Raw genomic sequence first — 15,711 nt, forward strand, 5'->3', positions numbered from 1 at the left:
CGCATCCAGAGGTGAGCGCTGACATTATCTGCCGATGATTATGTCATTCGCCACAGACCTGGCACCGAGAATTGTGCCGATGCATTGAGCCGTTTACCGTTGCCCACGCCGGAGGTAGAAACGCCACAACCCGCAGACCTATTGTTGGTCATGGATGCCTTTGAGAATGAAGGGTCGCCTGTCACTGCTCAACAAGTTAGGACGTGGACCAGCCAGGATCCGATCTTATCGGTTGTAAAATGCTGTGTTCTTAGTGGTGATTGGTCGGCCATTCCCAGGGAAGTGTGCTGAGACCAAACCTTACAACCATCGCAAAGACGAACTATCCATTCAATCTGATTGTTTGCTATGGGGTAATCCGTGTTGTTATGTCCAAGAAAGCAGGGAGAGATTGGTACGGGATTTACACAGTACCCATCCCGGTATGGTGCTGATGAAGGCCATTGGCAGGTCTCACGTTTGGTGACCTGGCATTGACTCTGATTTGGAGTCATGTGTGCATCAGTGCAACACTTGCATGCAGTTAAGCAATGCACCAGTGGAATCTCCGCTATGTCTGTGGCCATGGCCATCCAAACCATGGTCGAGGATTCACATCAACTATGCGGGTCCTTTCCTGGGCAAAATATTTTTGATGCGTATTCCAAATCAGAATGTGTAATCATGTCATCCAGCATATTCACAGCCACCATTGAGAGCGTTCGTGCCATGTTTGCCACTCATGGTCTGCCCGACATCGGATTGTGCTTCACGAGTTTGGAGTTTCAAGAGTTTATGAGACTCAATGGTATCAAGCATGTAAGGTCAGCACCACGTCCAATGGTCAAGTGGAGCAGGCCATCCAAACCATCAAGCAGAGCCTGAAACACGTAACTCACGGTTCTTTGCAGACTCGCTTGTCACGCATACTGCTTAGTTACAGGACGAGACCTCACTTGTTTAGCGGGGTCTCCCCTGCTGAACTGTTGATGAAGAGAGGTCTCAAGATCAGGCTCTTGCTTGTCCACCCTAATCTTAACGATCACGTCGAAAACAGACGTCAACATCAGCAGTGGTGTCGTGATCGCACTGCCGTGTCACGCGACATCTCTATTAATGATCCTGTGTACATGTTAAATTATGGTCAAGGCCCCAAGTGGGTCACTGACACTGTTACGGCCAAGAAGGGCAACAGGGTGCCTATTGTCAGGCTCACTAATGGGCAAACATGCAGGAGGCACATTGATCAGATGAAATTGCGGCACACAGCCGGAACAGCTTGAAGAAGACACCATGAATGACCAACCGATTCATATTCAGCCATCAGAAGACCCTGCTGTTGTCAATGAATCTGGACCTTCAATCCCCGACATGGACATTGCCACTCCCATTAGATCGGCTACCCAGCCTCAAGTCATGAATGACTTGGGGAGCTCATCTAGATCTGGAATTGAACTGAGACAATCAACTAGGGAGCGGAAAGCCCCGGACTGTCCCAATTTGTAAATAGGACTGAAACCAAGATCTTGGGGGGGAATGATGTAATGTATGTATGCCTGGGTTTACCTGCCACTAGGGGGAGTGACCGTCGCAGGTCATTGGGCTACAGACACACATGTGTAGCCCTTGTATATAAAGAAAGCCTCCATGTTTAATCCTCACCTTGAGAGCTAATAAAGTAGAGTCAGGTCGCACCTGATTGAGTTCACGGTACTAAGCCTATTGAGTTATTGCATACGCAACAGTGTCACAGTGGCATATACCTGTCCTTGACCTACAGGACAGGCTTCCAGGCTTCGGTCAACATCACTTTTTAGAAGATGCATAATGGAAGCCCACAGTGAATCACTTTTAAATGTTCTCTTCCACGCTGTAGGAAACTACCCCTGCTTCACACTTCTCCCTTCTGTAGTAAAATTCCTATGCTCCAACTGTTTTCTGCCCTTTGCTAGAAAATGCCTGCCCTTCACAGGGGGAATGTTATGAGTATGTGCTGTTGGTGGAGAGCCTCAAACTTTGGCAATATCGGAAATTTGGGCCTGTGCTGCCCATGGTTTTCTAACCACTAATCCTCACTGACAGCATGGACTGGTAAAATTACCCATCAAGTGTCTTTATCCCGCTGTAAGAAAATACTTGTGCTCCATTTGCTCCTCCTCATGAGGCATGGCTGAGATTGTGAATGTATTGTGTGGGGAACTCAGAGGTGTAAATTCATTGGCATATTTATTTTCATTTCATATATATTGTCACCATATGTTCATCAAAGCCCTGCTTTAAACACAGCTCTGTGCACACTGTGATACCATTGTTGATGTTGTAGTTTACCTCTTCTGTTCTGCCAGGTGCAAAGTCAATCTTCTTGGAACTGGGGATATAGTCAATGCCTGGAGTTGCAGAAGGAGGATCCGAAGTGCGGGTAGCACACCACACTGAAGTGGGGCTGGACAAATCACTGCCATGCCTGATGACTGGTATTTCAATGGAGCCTACAATTAAATACATCTCAGTATGAAAATATGTAACCAAACTGGTGAGAATCAGCAGCTCCTGTAATATTTCTGAAATATTGTATTTTATAAATTTAGATCTTTAAATTACTATCACATATTACATCACATTAAGGCTGACACAAAGGCCAGTCCTACTCAATGTCTATGCTTTACCAAAATAAGTAGCAAAATAATACAGAAATTATTTCAAATATACATCATATTTTCTTTAGCTTTATGGTTTTTGATGCTGCAATCAGAGGGGTTAGCTGACTAATGATAACTATGGAGTAAACATATACCTACCTGCATCTTCACTAACACTGAAAGAAGAGTTTCCAAGAAATACCAGTGAGGCATCATTGGGTCCATTTATCATCACTTTGGCAGCTACAACTTCCCCGATCCGTGCGTTGTCAGATGCATCAGCCAGGATGATCTCAAAGTCCTCCTCCTCCTCATATTCACTGTCATCAATCAGCTTGACATCGCACGTCGACATGCTTACACCAGGGCCGAAGATCACACGATTCTCGTTCATCATTACCCTGGATTTGAAATCTGAACCGGACTCCAAGGCATGCAGGCTGCTGCCCTTGGCTGTTTTTGGGACAGTGTAACAGATGGCTGAGACTGTACTACTGGTGTCTCCTATGGAGTGACAACAGTTCAAAGCGATATATGAATTCATTTTTTTAAAAATCACATCTGGGTCATGTAAAACCAGAGCTAGAAGCAATTGTTTCCATGCTTTAATTTATCTGTAATTCTATGCTCCATAACACCCCAGTATCCATGCTGCTTTCAGGAGTCAATCTAGCAAGGACAAGAAAACACCATCTGTCTGTCACTGAAGACAGCAGTTATTGCCTTGTTGAAGCAATAGCAAAGACTGGCTATCACAGTGTTGCAAAACTCTTGCATATTCATGCAGAGAGCTAATTTCATATTTCATCTCTTCTCTCCATGGGTTGAAGTTTCTCTGTGCTCTATTTTAGCACACTATCTTATGTATTCACATCAAATCCTTCTGTACATTATTTAAACAAAGTTGTTAACCCATTTATTTTTTTAAAATACACAAACCGAAATATGACACAAATGCATTTAACAATGCACGAAAAAAGCAAACAGATGAATTTGAAACACTCTTGCGACTCTTGTTCTGGTACTCTCGTTTATGACACTATTGTTCTTCATTATTAAAGTATTTCTACAAATTATGCTCCAACATGTAAAATTATTTCGTGGCCAAATTTCCGACTAAAATGGTTCTACATGGATACATTCCAAAAGTATTGGGATGCAAAATACTGTCTAACCTAATAATTAAACTCATAGGATAGTATTTGACATCATAACCTTTGGATAATGTAAACACATTTGACTATTGTGGGAGGCACCATCCTTAAGAAAGTAATTAAAAGAAAGTAATATGTCATCATGTAACCAGGAGAATTCTAATCAGTACGAGGGAGATGGATTGCAAACCCATTTAAACGTGTGAAGCTGTGTTCATTTTTAAGAGTGTCGTATGTAAATCGAAATGGCTGATTGGTGCTTATGATGAGTGATGCTTGGCAGGACTACTTGAATGGAGAAGAATATCAAAAGTTCCTGTTTTAGCTCAGTGGATAAATGGTTTGGTACGAAGCCTTCAGACAAGATTATTGCAGGTTAAGTTCTTTATTTTGCTGATTTCAGCACATGTAGCAGTCGGTGAAATGAATGGAAAATCTGGCTGGTTGTGTAAGTGTATGTGATCCTACTAACCAGATTATTCCTTTTCCACTTTACCAAACGATGCATAACGTCCAGATGGTAAAGATGAAAAGCTACCCCATACTCAGGCAATGGGTGTATCTCTCTATCCTTTGCAAGCTGAGTGTAGGATATTGCAAATATGTTTTCAATTAAATCTGTTGTGCCATTTAGCAGGCTACAGGGCTGATTTTGAAGATGCAGTACTAGACTAAAGATTCTGTTGATTGATATGCTGGGACTGATGAGCCAGTGAACAGGATAACTGGTGTTGATATAGCTAACTACAAGAATGCAGTCGGGTTTAGGAACAGAAACTATGGCCGCGATCTTGACAACTGTAGCGAGTGCACGCGACTGGCAGGCTGCGACCCCGCTCCAGCCCGCACTGTATGAAGAATCTTCAGTTGATCGGACTTGTTAAGCCCATCCTGAGGTTCCCGGCTAATTGAAGGAAGTGGCTCTGATGACGTCATCTGATGACACATCATCAGCTGGTTTCCTTAAAGGGACCATGTCCACATTGATTTTGACAGTTGTGCTATCAGTATTCTACAGCATCGAGGTGCTGCAAACACTGACAAGTACTGCAGAGGTACACGGTTCTCCCATGACTCCCTCCAGATGCTTATAGAGGGAGTCACAGCATGCAGGGAGGTTCTCTTCCCTTCCCATGGGCACACGAGATCTCCCCAGGACACCAACGCAGCCTGGTTGCACATTGCATAAGAGGGCACAAGTAGGGATGTTGTCAGGAGGACCATGCTGCAGTGGCGCAAACCTTTCAATGATCTCAGTAGGTCATAAAATGTTACTGCAAAGCCACACTCAACCTCATCCTGCTGTGCCACTCATCACATCCCCATCACTCTGCCTTCCCTACCCTACTCCTGTATCTCCTTACTCACACCAACTTACCTTGCACCTCCACCCATCCTCTTCCTCTCTATTTGCATTATCACATCCCCATCTCACTAGCCACACCTCACACTCATCCTCATTCTTGTCCAATCATACCAACTAACAACACACAATTGTAGGCATTTGGGTCTTTTAGCCAATATTCATGTTGAAATCTTTATTTTCAGGACTTTGCGTTCTTGGAAAGATTTGTGTGCACCATTGGAAGTGGCTTCGTGAGTTGTAGTGAATGGTGAAACATAAGGGTACCTTGCACAATGGTGATGAGTGTGAAAGGCTTGGGCATTGCAGGCATCCTTTATGATGCTGGTGTGGGTGGTGCCAACCTGGTGCATCATGTGGCAGTCAGGGTGTACAGCATCAAGTAAAGTAAATCTGGCCATGGTGAGGCCATCCCTGGCGTCCTGGGCAGCAATGTGGTTGGGTGCTGATGCCATGTGTCCTGTGCAGCATCAGGTGATTGTGGAGAAGCTTGATGTTGTTGGTGGTGTGTTTAGTGATGTTGGTGTTGGGGCTGATCGTGATGGGATTCTGAGGACCAAGGTGAGATTTTCTCAAGGGCATCTATGCTTATGAAATAGATGGCAGCTGAAGTTGAGATGACAGAAGCGATCTGTCAATGGTGAGAGAGGTTGCTCCAAGGAGGTGACAGTGGATAGAGAGTTCACTGCAAACACTTCCAAACTGCATACAGCTCAAAAGTCTCTTGCAAATCCTGAAGGCTTCAGCTTCTGAGATTGTAATGTGAACAGCTGCGAAATGGTAGCTTTCATACCATTTCTGCAGCTGTCAACTAGTCAAAGCAATGAGAGTCATTGAGAATCTGACACACTTACCTGACGTGAAGCCCGAGCCACAGGAAGCTCGTTAAAAACTTGGTAAAACCCTTTCGAGCTGGTAAAATGCTGTTTAAATAGATTTAAGCAGCTTGTTAACTATCATAATTGCCTGACATGTCGCTTAGTGACGGGTCTGCAATCTGCAGCAGAACCCGACACTTTGGAAACTTACAAGCAGGCGGGTTCAGAGAGGGATCCTGCCCCGTTGTCAATCTCGGCCATTTTGTCAGTGGGCCCGCCACCAAACCTGCACCCGCGTGCCGGTAAGATTCCGGCCTATCTTTCTACTTTCCCCTACTCTTCACCCCTGTAAAATAAAACAAATGCAGTAGAACCTCAGAGTTAAACTCAAAGGTTGTCTACTTCTGAAATGATCGTAACTCTGACGTATCATTAAAAATATGAAAAACATTTTTGGAACATGTAATTTCTGTAAAACAATATACATTTTTATATATTAAATGTTAAAACTTAACAAAGAAACAAAATCTAGTACACTGTAGGGAGCACTAATATAAACTGGGTAAAATTTTATGTGCGTAAAAATTATGTTGCTCGTTACACAAAGATTATCCATAATTCTAAGGTCCCTAACTCCTTGAATGGACTATAGCATGGACCAGGATTATCCAACCTAGTGTTGGCTTCAGAGCTCCAACTACTTATTTATAGTTCACCGAGCTGGTTGATTTTAAGAGCAAGTTGAAAATTTGATCTCCTGCTGGAAGTGCAAATTGATATCATTTTACTACTGAATATAGCACTAGATTTCTTCTTTTCTTTGAACTGTGCATCAAAAATTGAAGTACCTCTGTGCCTCCCTTTAGTTAAGGTTAAAGATAAAGAACAATACAGACCTTTCCTTTCCACTGGGGCAAACAAAAATCCAGCACTTTCATTAACTCGATATATTTTCTTGTCAAACTGTAGCGTGGGCTCGTCCTCTGTGTCATTGATATTCACTTTAGCTCTGGTAATCTTCCCGAGCAAGGCATACGCAGGCATGCTCAACTCCACATTAAAGCTTTCAATGTTTTCAAACACCTGGTCATCATTTATAATAATAGTGCAAGCCTTTGTATCTTCTCTCTCATCAAATTGAACCTATTGAAGAATCAAGCATATGGAGACAGCTTTATACCTTTAATACGATACAAAGGAAGTCCTCTTCATTGTTTCTCATCAGTTTCCATGGCACTCTTACAATTCCGTTTTACCTCTCCACCAAGGAATGCTAACCTTTTCTTAAAATACATTTCCTCACAGTATTTTATTAAAGGAGTTGACACAAATTGGTACAGTTCCAGAAGCTCATGGATACAGTCCTCCTGTACCTTACGCAAATGGAATGTGTATTTGTGCAAACTGCTCCCATTCAGGTGGGCAGAATGTGGAAAATATAATGAAATAATCTTCATGTGTAAGTCTAAACAGTGAGTGTAAGCAGGATAATTAGTCATAGGAGGCATCAAGTGAAAACTGATCCTCTCCACACCCAATGTCCATACAAGTGCACTTATCAGCAAGAGGCAATGAATAGCAAATAGCTCCAGATCATTGCCTGATGTTTATTATTCTCAACTACCAATCTAGCTGAGATTTGTTAACTCATCTGTATAGCTCAGTCGCACACGTGATGGTGCATATCTGAAATAAGTCATCGGGATAGTAACATTTTAATATTCTTTTTGTATAATATGACCAACCTCTAACTGATAGGGCAGGCATCAATCACCCTGCTCAAAGGTCTCGAAAAGATATATGATGGAGATGCCATTAGCAGTCAGATTTTTATCATCTTTGGATTAATACGTTAGCACTCCAACTGCAGTATCATGTACCATCTGGTCATGCTTGATCATTTCACTCATGAAAAAACTGCTAGCTTCTTGTTATAAAATGTGAAAATATGTACAAAGCTTACTGAATATTAAAATCCTATTAACAAATTTAGGACAAAGCAGCATCTCAGATTTACTTATAAATTTACTTGTTGCTGGCTATCCATTGTAGCGGTACAAATTGGGCAGCAGTTCCATTTTGCTGGAACTCCATCCACTTTATGATGTAGTATTTGAGACTGGTGACCATCGGCAGAAGGCGGCGGGTGCTTCATTTGCTGATTAATTTAGGGGTAGGACTGTATTACATACCAGTTCCCGTCATCCTGCTATGTAGCTTGAGAGATGTAAATCACACCCATGTGAAATGCTTTCTAGGCAGTGATAAGTATATGGAAAGTCATAGAAAGGACACAAATATATTAAGGTAGAAGGTAGGTATATTTCAACCTTGATCTTTTCTCTTCATGTTTTATCCTTGCTGGCACTAGGTCCTCATGAGCCTTTGTGCCAATCATGGCACCATTACTGGCCCCAATTGGTTTCCAATAAGAATCTCCCTAAGTGAGGTATTTGGAAGGAAATGGAGTCTAACGGAAGTTAGGTTGCATGAGAAGTGCTCTGTGCCTACTTGCCGATACCTGCATACCTGCATCTGGAGAGATAGGTGAAGATACTTCCTATTAACAAAGGATGCTGGGTTATGTGGATCCAAAGGCAGCAAAAAGACATGTGAATGCTTGACTAATTATAAAGGTGGATGCTTCCTAGGACACACTCCAATCACCATATGTCATGCTTTCAGTGACACCATGAAAGAAGGCACGCCTGGGTGATCAAGAAGGAGCGTAGCCTAATGAGCTGCACCTGTCCAGATTTCACCTACTATACCTGTACGCATTGTTACACCTACCTGGCAATGACTGTGGGAATGGTCTTGATCAGCAGAGAGTCAGATACAGTGCTCTGCCATCTGCTGCAAGCGCATCTGCAGTGACCAAGTAGCACAAGACAAGGCTGGTATATGCAATGAAAGTAATGGTGTGCTGTGCACTGAAACCTGGCTCCACCTCACTGCTTGCATGACCTATGGGGATGTTGACTTGGAATAAAAGGCGGAGGGGTTTACAACCTCCTTCCCTTGCAGGTAGCTTCAAATCCACTTCAGCAGCCATCAAACAAGTGGTTGCTCTGTCACTCCCCTGCAGATTGATGTCTGTATCTTGGGTTTCCCCTCCCTTCATTTTTGCCAGTCACCTTGTAGTCTCCTTCCCCTTCAGCCTTGGTGATATATTTGGAGACTGTTCCTTCTTTTAAAATGTTACTGATGCATATTTTTCTGTTCCCACCATTACTGCATTCCTTGCACCCATCTAAAACTGCACATGAAGCTGTGTAAATAAGCTGACCATTGAAAATTGAGTGCAAATAACATACTTTCATTTGATTGAGGGTTATTTAAACTTTCAGCGGTGGAGTAATTCAGGTGATATCGGATTTGCTGGCTGTTATATATGCCGACCAATTTTTCTTTACAAAAGACAAATAAAAACAAAAAAATAAAAAAGGGGTGATTACACTGCTGGGTGTGTATTATAGACCCCCAAACAGTGGGAGGGAGATAGAAGAGCAAATATGTAGGCAAATTTCTGTGAGGTCCAAAAACCATAGGGCAGTAATAGTAGGGGATTTCAACTATCCTAATATTGATTGGGACAAATATAGTGTGAAGGGTATAGAGGGTGCAGAATTCTTAAAATGTATTCAAGAGAACTTTTTTTAGTCAGTATGTAACAAGCCCAACACAGGAGCGGGTGGTTCTGGATTTAGTTTTGGGGAATTAAGCTGGGCAGGTTGAAGGGGTATTAATAGGAGAGCACTTGGGTGCCGTGACCATAATTCAGTCAGATTCAAGGTAGTTATGGATAAGGACAAAGATAGACCAGGAATAAAAGTCCCAAATTGGGGAAAAGCTAACTTTGCTAAGTTGAGGAGTGATTTGGCCACAGTGGACTGGAAACAGCTACTTGTAGATAAATCAGTGTCGGTACAGTGGGAGGCATTCAAGGAAGAGATCTGGAGAGATCAGGCCAAACATGTGCCCTTAAAGTAAAAGGGTGTGAATAACAATTCTAGAGCCTCCTGGATGTCTAGGGACTTACAGGGGAGGATAATGAAAAAAGGGAAGCGTACGTCATATACCGACGGCTAAATACTGTTGAATCTCTGGAGGAATATAAAAAGTTCACAGGTGAAATGAAAAAGGATACTGGAATGCTAAGAGAGAGCTTGAAAAATTCTTGGCGAGTAAAATTAAGGAAAACCCAAAGATGTTCTATAAATATATTAAGAGTAAGAGGATAACTAAATAAAGGGTAGGGCCTATTAGAGACCATGAGGGTAATCTGTGTGTGGAGGCGGAGGATGTTGGTATGGTTCTTAATTAATATTTTGTGTTTGTTTTCACAAAGGAAAGGGGCAATGCAGATACTGCTATTGAGGAGGAATGCAAAATTGTGAATGAAATAAACATAGTGAGAGAGGAGGTATCAAGGGATTTAGCAGCTTTGAAAGTGAATAAGTCCCAAAGCCTAGATGAAATGCATCCCAGGCTGTTGAGCGAAGCAAAAGGTGAAATAGCAAAGGCCTTGACCATCATTTCCCGTCCTCTTTGGATTTAGACATGGTACCGGAGGACTGGAGGACTGCTAATGTGATACCCTTATTTAAGAAGGGAGAAAGGGATAGGCCGAATAATTACAGGCCAGTCAGCCTAACCTCATTGGTGGGAAAATTATTGGAAACAAATCCTGAAGGACAGGATAAATCCACATTTAGAAAGGCAAGGATTAATCAGGGACAGTCAGCATGGATTTGTAGAGGGAAGATCGTGTTTGACTAAACTGATTGAATTTTTCAAGGAGGTAATCAGGATGTACTATATATGGACTTTAGCAAAGCTTTTGATAAGGTCCCACATGGTAAATTGGTCATGAAGGTAAAAGCCCATGGGATCCAAGGCAAAGTGCCAAGTTGGATCCAAAATTGGTTTAGAGGTAGGAAGCAAAGGGTAATGGTTGATGGATGTTTTTGTGACTAGAAGGATGTTTCCAGTGGGGTTCCGCAGGGCTCAGTACTGGGTCCCTTGCTTTTTGTGGTATACATCAATGATCTAGATTTGAATATAGGAAGTATGATTAAGAAGTTTGCAGATTACACTAAAATTGACTGTGTGGTTAATAATGAAGAAGAAAGTCATTGACTGCAGGAGGATATAATCAGGTGGGCAGAATAGTGGCAAATGCAATTTAATTCGGAGAAGTGTGAGGTAATGCACTTAGGGAGGGCTAATGAAGAAAGGGTATACACATAAATGGTAGGTCACTTAGAAGTGTAGATGAACAAAGGGACCTTGGAGTGCTTGTCCACAGATCACTGAAAGTAGCAGGCCAGGTGGATAAGGTGGTTAAGAAGGCATACGGAATACTTGCCTTTATTGGCCGAGGCATAGAATACAAGAGCAGGGAGGTTATGATTAAATTGTAGAATACTCTGGTTAGGCCACAGCTGGAATACCACGTGCAGTTCTGATCGCCGTATTATAGGAAGGATGTGATTGCACGAGAGAGGGTGAAGAGGAGACTTACGAGGATGCTGCCTGGAATGGAGAATCTTAGCTATGAAGACAGATTGGATAGGCTGGGTTTATTCTCCTTGGAACAGAGGAGGCTGAGAGGGGACCTCATTGAGGGGCCTGGATATAGTGAGCAAGGGCCAACTTCCCTTGGTGGAAGGGGGCATAATTTAAAAGTTGTTGGTGGAAGGTTTAGAGGTGATTTGAGGGGAAGCTTCTTCACGTAGGGGGTTGTGGGGGTCTGGAACTCACTGCCTGGAAGGGTGGTGGAGGCAGAAACCCTCACCACATTCAAAAGGTGTTTAGATGGGCACTTGAAGTGTCGTAACCTGTAGGGTTACGGACCTAGAGCTGGTAAGTGGGATTAGACTGGATAACCTCTTGTTGGCTGCCGCAGATACGATGGTAAGTAGTTCAGGGAATCGAATACGGCCAGAGTGATCTCCTGGACTCGTTTCGATTGCTTGGATATGTCCGAGAGGAATTTTCCCAGATTTTTTTCCCCAATTGGCCTGCGTTTTTATCTGTTTTTTTGCCTCTCCCAGGAGATCACATGGCTCTGGTTGGGGTGGAGTGTAAAATGTTGTGATGCATGGGGTATCGCAGTTGTGTGGGGCAGACTGCTCTTTATTTTTCCTTCATTATTCATAGGTTTATATGTAACCTTCAGGGCTGCTGATCGAGGGCCATATGACTCTTTGTCGGCTGACGCGGACACGATGGGTCGAAATGCCCTCCTTCTGCGCTGTAGATTTCTATGGGCCCGAATATGGTGAAGGCCCCCGCCCGTCCAAGTGCCGCCCAAAGGACCGCCGATGGCCACCGAGGTCCCTGACAGTTCTTTGGGCGGCAGCCAGCGAGTGCTCTCATTCTTGGCGGCAGTGGCGCTTGCCGCCCAAGTGCCGCCGAGGATGGAGTCGCGCCCACGGAGGGTCAAAGAGCTGAAAATTAAAATCATCAGAAAATAAAAAATCCACCCAAGACCTTCAGGGGGTACCATAGAGGTAAGAGTCGCTGTGAAAAAAAAAATTCGAATAAGTTTACGAACCTTTTTGTCAGGATCTTCATACCTACCGTCGGGGACAGACCAGCCTCCTCGCAGCGGTCCACCCCCGTTCTGGCGGTGATTCCCGTCCGCATGAATAAGGCATCTCAGAGGGCGGGAGTCCACTTACGCCACTCGGCCGTCCGCTGACGTCAGCAGGCGGTTCCCAGCAGCTCTCCGCCACCCCCCCGCCCCCGCCCGCTCCAGGCCAAATGGAAAATGGCACTGGGCGGAACCCGAAGAGGAATGTCGGTGGCAATGGGCGGTGAGTCCATCAAATTTGGGCCCTATATTCCTATGTTTCTATATGGCCAAACAATATCATCTGTTTTACACCACTACCGATAGTTAAAATTACTTCCATTCTATCTAAAAGCCACCACTATTCAGGTCTAAACAATACCAGGAATGGAAAATCTGGATTTTAAGATTAACTGAAGGCTGGTTGATAGAATTTTTTCTTTCTTAAGGATATATTTTCCTCTATTTGTGAGTTTTAGCAAAAGAGTAGATGCAAGTATCAAGTGGTGCTCCCCACTTATATTCATGTCTACTTTTTTGCTAAAATTTGTGACTGCAGGAAAATGTAGGCCAGGAATTTCCTGGGAGCTGCTCCTGCGCTATTCCGTTAATTCACCAGAAGTGCGTCAGAAATTCCGTGTGAAGTCACAGCGGCAGAGTGGGACCAACTCCAAGGATATTCCCAGCGAATCTTCCCTTTAAATTTCCCGACTTTCTGCATGCACCATATGTGTACACCTGACATCCACCCAACTTCACATCAGAAAGTCTCAACTACCAATGCAAAATACACACTTGAAAATATTTAAAGCAACTAGTTCAGACAAGTAACTGTCAGATATTACTTCTTCCCCAACTGATTCTGTTGACACGTAATACACCCCCATACATATCAATGTTGCACATACCTGCCCTGCGTACTCCACATAGTCCTGTTGGCCCAGCTTTGAGCCAGCTCCAGAAGTAGAAGTTGCTGACCCCTGTTCAGTACGACATAGTACAATCGCATATTGATTGAGGTTCCCAGTCCTCTTCACTGTGACACTCACAGAGCCTGCCTTTTCACTGACATTGTAACTGCAAACAGGACAATGATGAGGTCAGATTTTAGTTTTTAAACTTGTTGCTCGGAATTTTTAATCACATAAGGACAAATAACACAGTGCTAGGCACAGACATGATGATGAGAATCGGAAATCTAATAATGAAGAGACTACCAACTGATATTTCTTCATGGATTTATATAATGGGGGTCTTTGTGACATCAACAGGATTTTCTCCAAAGTTAGGGCAGGGAGTAGAAGAAGTCCTGAGGAAATTCCTGGCGAATGTAACAGTATAATAAAGCTGGATCCAGCAAGACCAAATGTGGACATTTTCCTAGTCTGTATCCACGTGCACTGGATCACATGGGTGCCGCGAGTATCATAAAATCGGGTGGGTCAGAGTGCATGCCTGTGAAGAAACCTGCCTCATGCCCTCCATTTTAATTAGTGGAGGAAAATCAGACGGATTCTTTAACATTTGTGCACTTCACCCCACCTGATTTTCCAATATTCTGTGTCATGGCAACCCTTATGGCATGGCATGGCTTATGCACAGACCCAGGAAAATCTCCTCTTTGAAATCCCAAAATGGAGAGCCACAAGGTAAGAGGGTATACGGCCTAAAGAAAGAAAAAGGGATGGGTAATGCAAAAGTAGGTCACCCCAAGAATTCTAAAGGGATATCTGTCCTATTTATCCCAGTTTTGATAGATTTTACTATTATATGATAGAATAAAGCAAACAGCAGAGAAGGATGCCATTTTGCCCGTTGTACCTGTGCTGGCTCTTTGAAAGTGTATAACCATATAAATTGGACCTCTCCAAGTATATGTCCAATTGCCTTTTGAAAGTTCCCATGGAATCTGATTCCAGCAGCCTTTCAGATAGTGTGTTCCAGATCATAACAACCCTCTGTGTGAAAACACTTTTCATCAGTTCCCCTCTAGTTCTTTTGCAATTATTTTAAATCTATGACCTCTGGTTACTGATCCACTTGCCAGAGGAATCAGTTTCTCCCTACTTGTTCAATCAAAACCACTCATAATTTTGAACACCTCAATTATGTCTCCCCTAACCTTCTCTGCTCTAAGGAAAGCTTCTCCAATCTCTTAACATAACTAAAGTCGCTTATCTCGGTACCATCCCGGTTAACCTCCTCTGTGATCTCTCGAAGGCCTTGATCGATATCCTTCCTAAAGTGTGGTGCCCAAAATTATGCATAATACTCCAGTTGATGCTTAACTTGCAATCTGTAAAGGTTTAGCGTGACTTCCTTGTTTTTGTATTCAATATCCCTATTTACAAAGCCAAGTATCCCAAATGCTTTCTTAACCACCTTATCAACTTTCCCTGCCACCTTCAAAGATTTGTGAATATGCACCCCAGGTCACCCTGCTTTTGCTCCCCCATCAAAATAGTACCATTTAGATTATACTGACTCTCCATTTTGTCTTTCCTAAAGTGCATCAATTCACACTTATCCACATTAAATTGCATCTTCCATGTGTCTGCCCATTTCACCAGTCTGTCTATGCCCTCCCTGATATCTGCTACTACCCTCCCCACTATTTACCACGTTGACAAGTTTTGTACCATTTGCAAATTTCAAATTTGTACTCCTTATACTCAAGTCCAGATCATTTATATATAAACATGAAAAGCAATGGTCCTATTGCCAATCCCTGGTGGAACCCCACTGCATACTTCTCTCCAGTCAAAAAAAACCATCCATTAACCACTACTCTCTGCCTCCTATCCCGTAGCCAATTACGTACCCAAGTTAGCACCGTCTCTTTGATCCTATGTACTTCTATTTTCCAAATAAGTCTGTTATGTGCTACTTTAGCAAGGTACATATATGCAACAGGTTCTGCACTATATTCCTCAGCATTCTGTTACTTCAGCAAAGAACTCAATCAGGATAGTCAGACACAATTTGCTTTAACAAGTCTGTGCTGGCTGTCCCTTATTAACCCATGTTTCTCCTAGTGAGAATGAATTTTGTGCTTGACAGTGTTCTGTGATGTTGGACTGATTGACCTGTAGTTACTAGGGGCCCAAACTTGGTCAAAGCTAAGGCACGCCCAAGTGCCGCCAAAAGGACCGCCGAGCGATCTGGCGGTCCTTTGGCA

The 15,711-nt window shown here is 43.2% G+C and overlaps 1 protein-coding gene across 1 annotated transcript in view; it reads right to left on the minus strand.

The window, feature by feature from the left end:
* fras1 (Fraser extracellular matrix complex subunit 1) overlaps positions 1 to 15,711 on the minus strand; it is a 757,390-nt gene that overhangs the window by 103,005 nt on the left and 638,674 nt on the right. The window contains exons 54-57 of the mRNA XM_070871094.1: positions 13,442 to 13,610; positions 6,850 to 7,096; positions 2,778 to 3,122; positions 2,308 to 2,468 (exon numbers count right to left, since the gene is read on the minus strand). Of these exons, the coding sequence (XP_070727195.1) occupies positions 2,308 to 2,468; positions 2,778 to 3,122; positions 6,850 to 7,096; positions 13,442 to 13,610 (922 nt within the window). The remainder of the gene's footprint in view (positions 1 to 2,307; positions 2,469 to 2,777; positions 3,123 to 6,849; positions 7,097 to 13,441; positions 13,611 to 15,711) is intronic.

The sequence above is a fragment of the Pristiophorus japonicus genome, chromosome 2 (genome assembly GCF_044704955.1).
Source record: "Pristiophorus japonicus isolate sPriJap1 chromosome 2, sPriJap1.hap1, whole genome shotgun sequence".
In the NCBI taxonomy this organism is placed as follows: Eukaryota; Metazoa; Chordata; class Chondrichthyes; family Pristiophoridae; genus Pristiophorus; species Pristiophorus japonicus.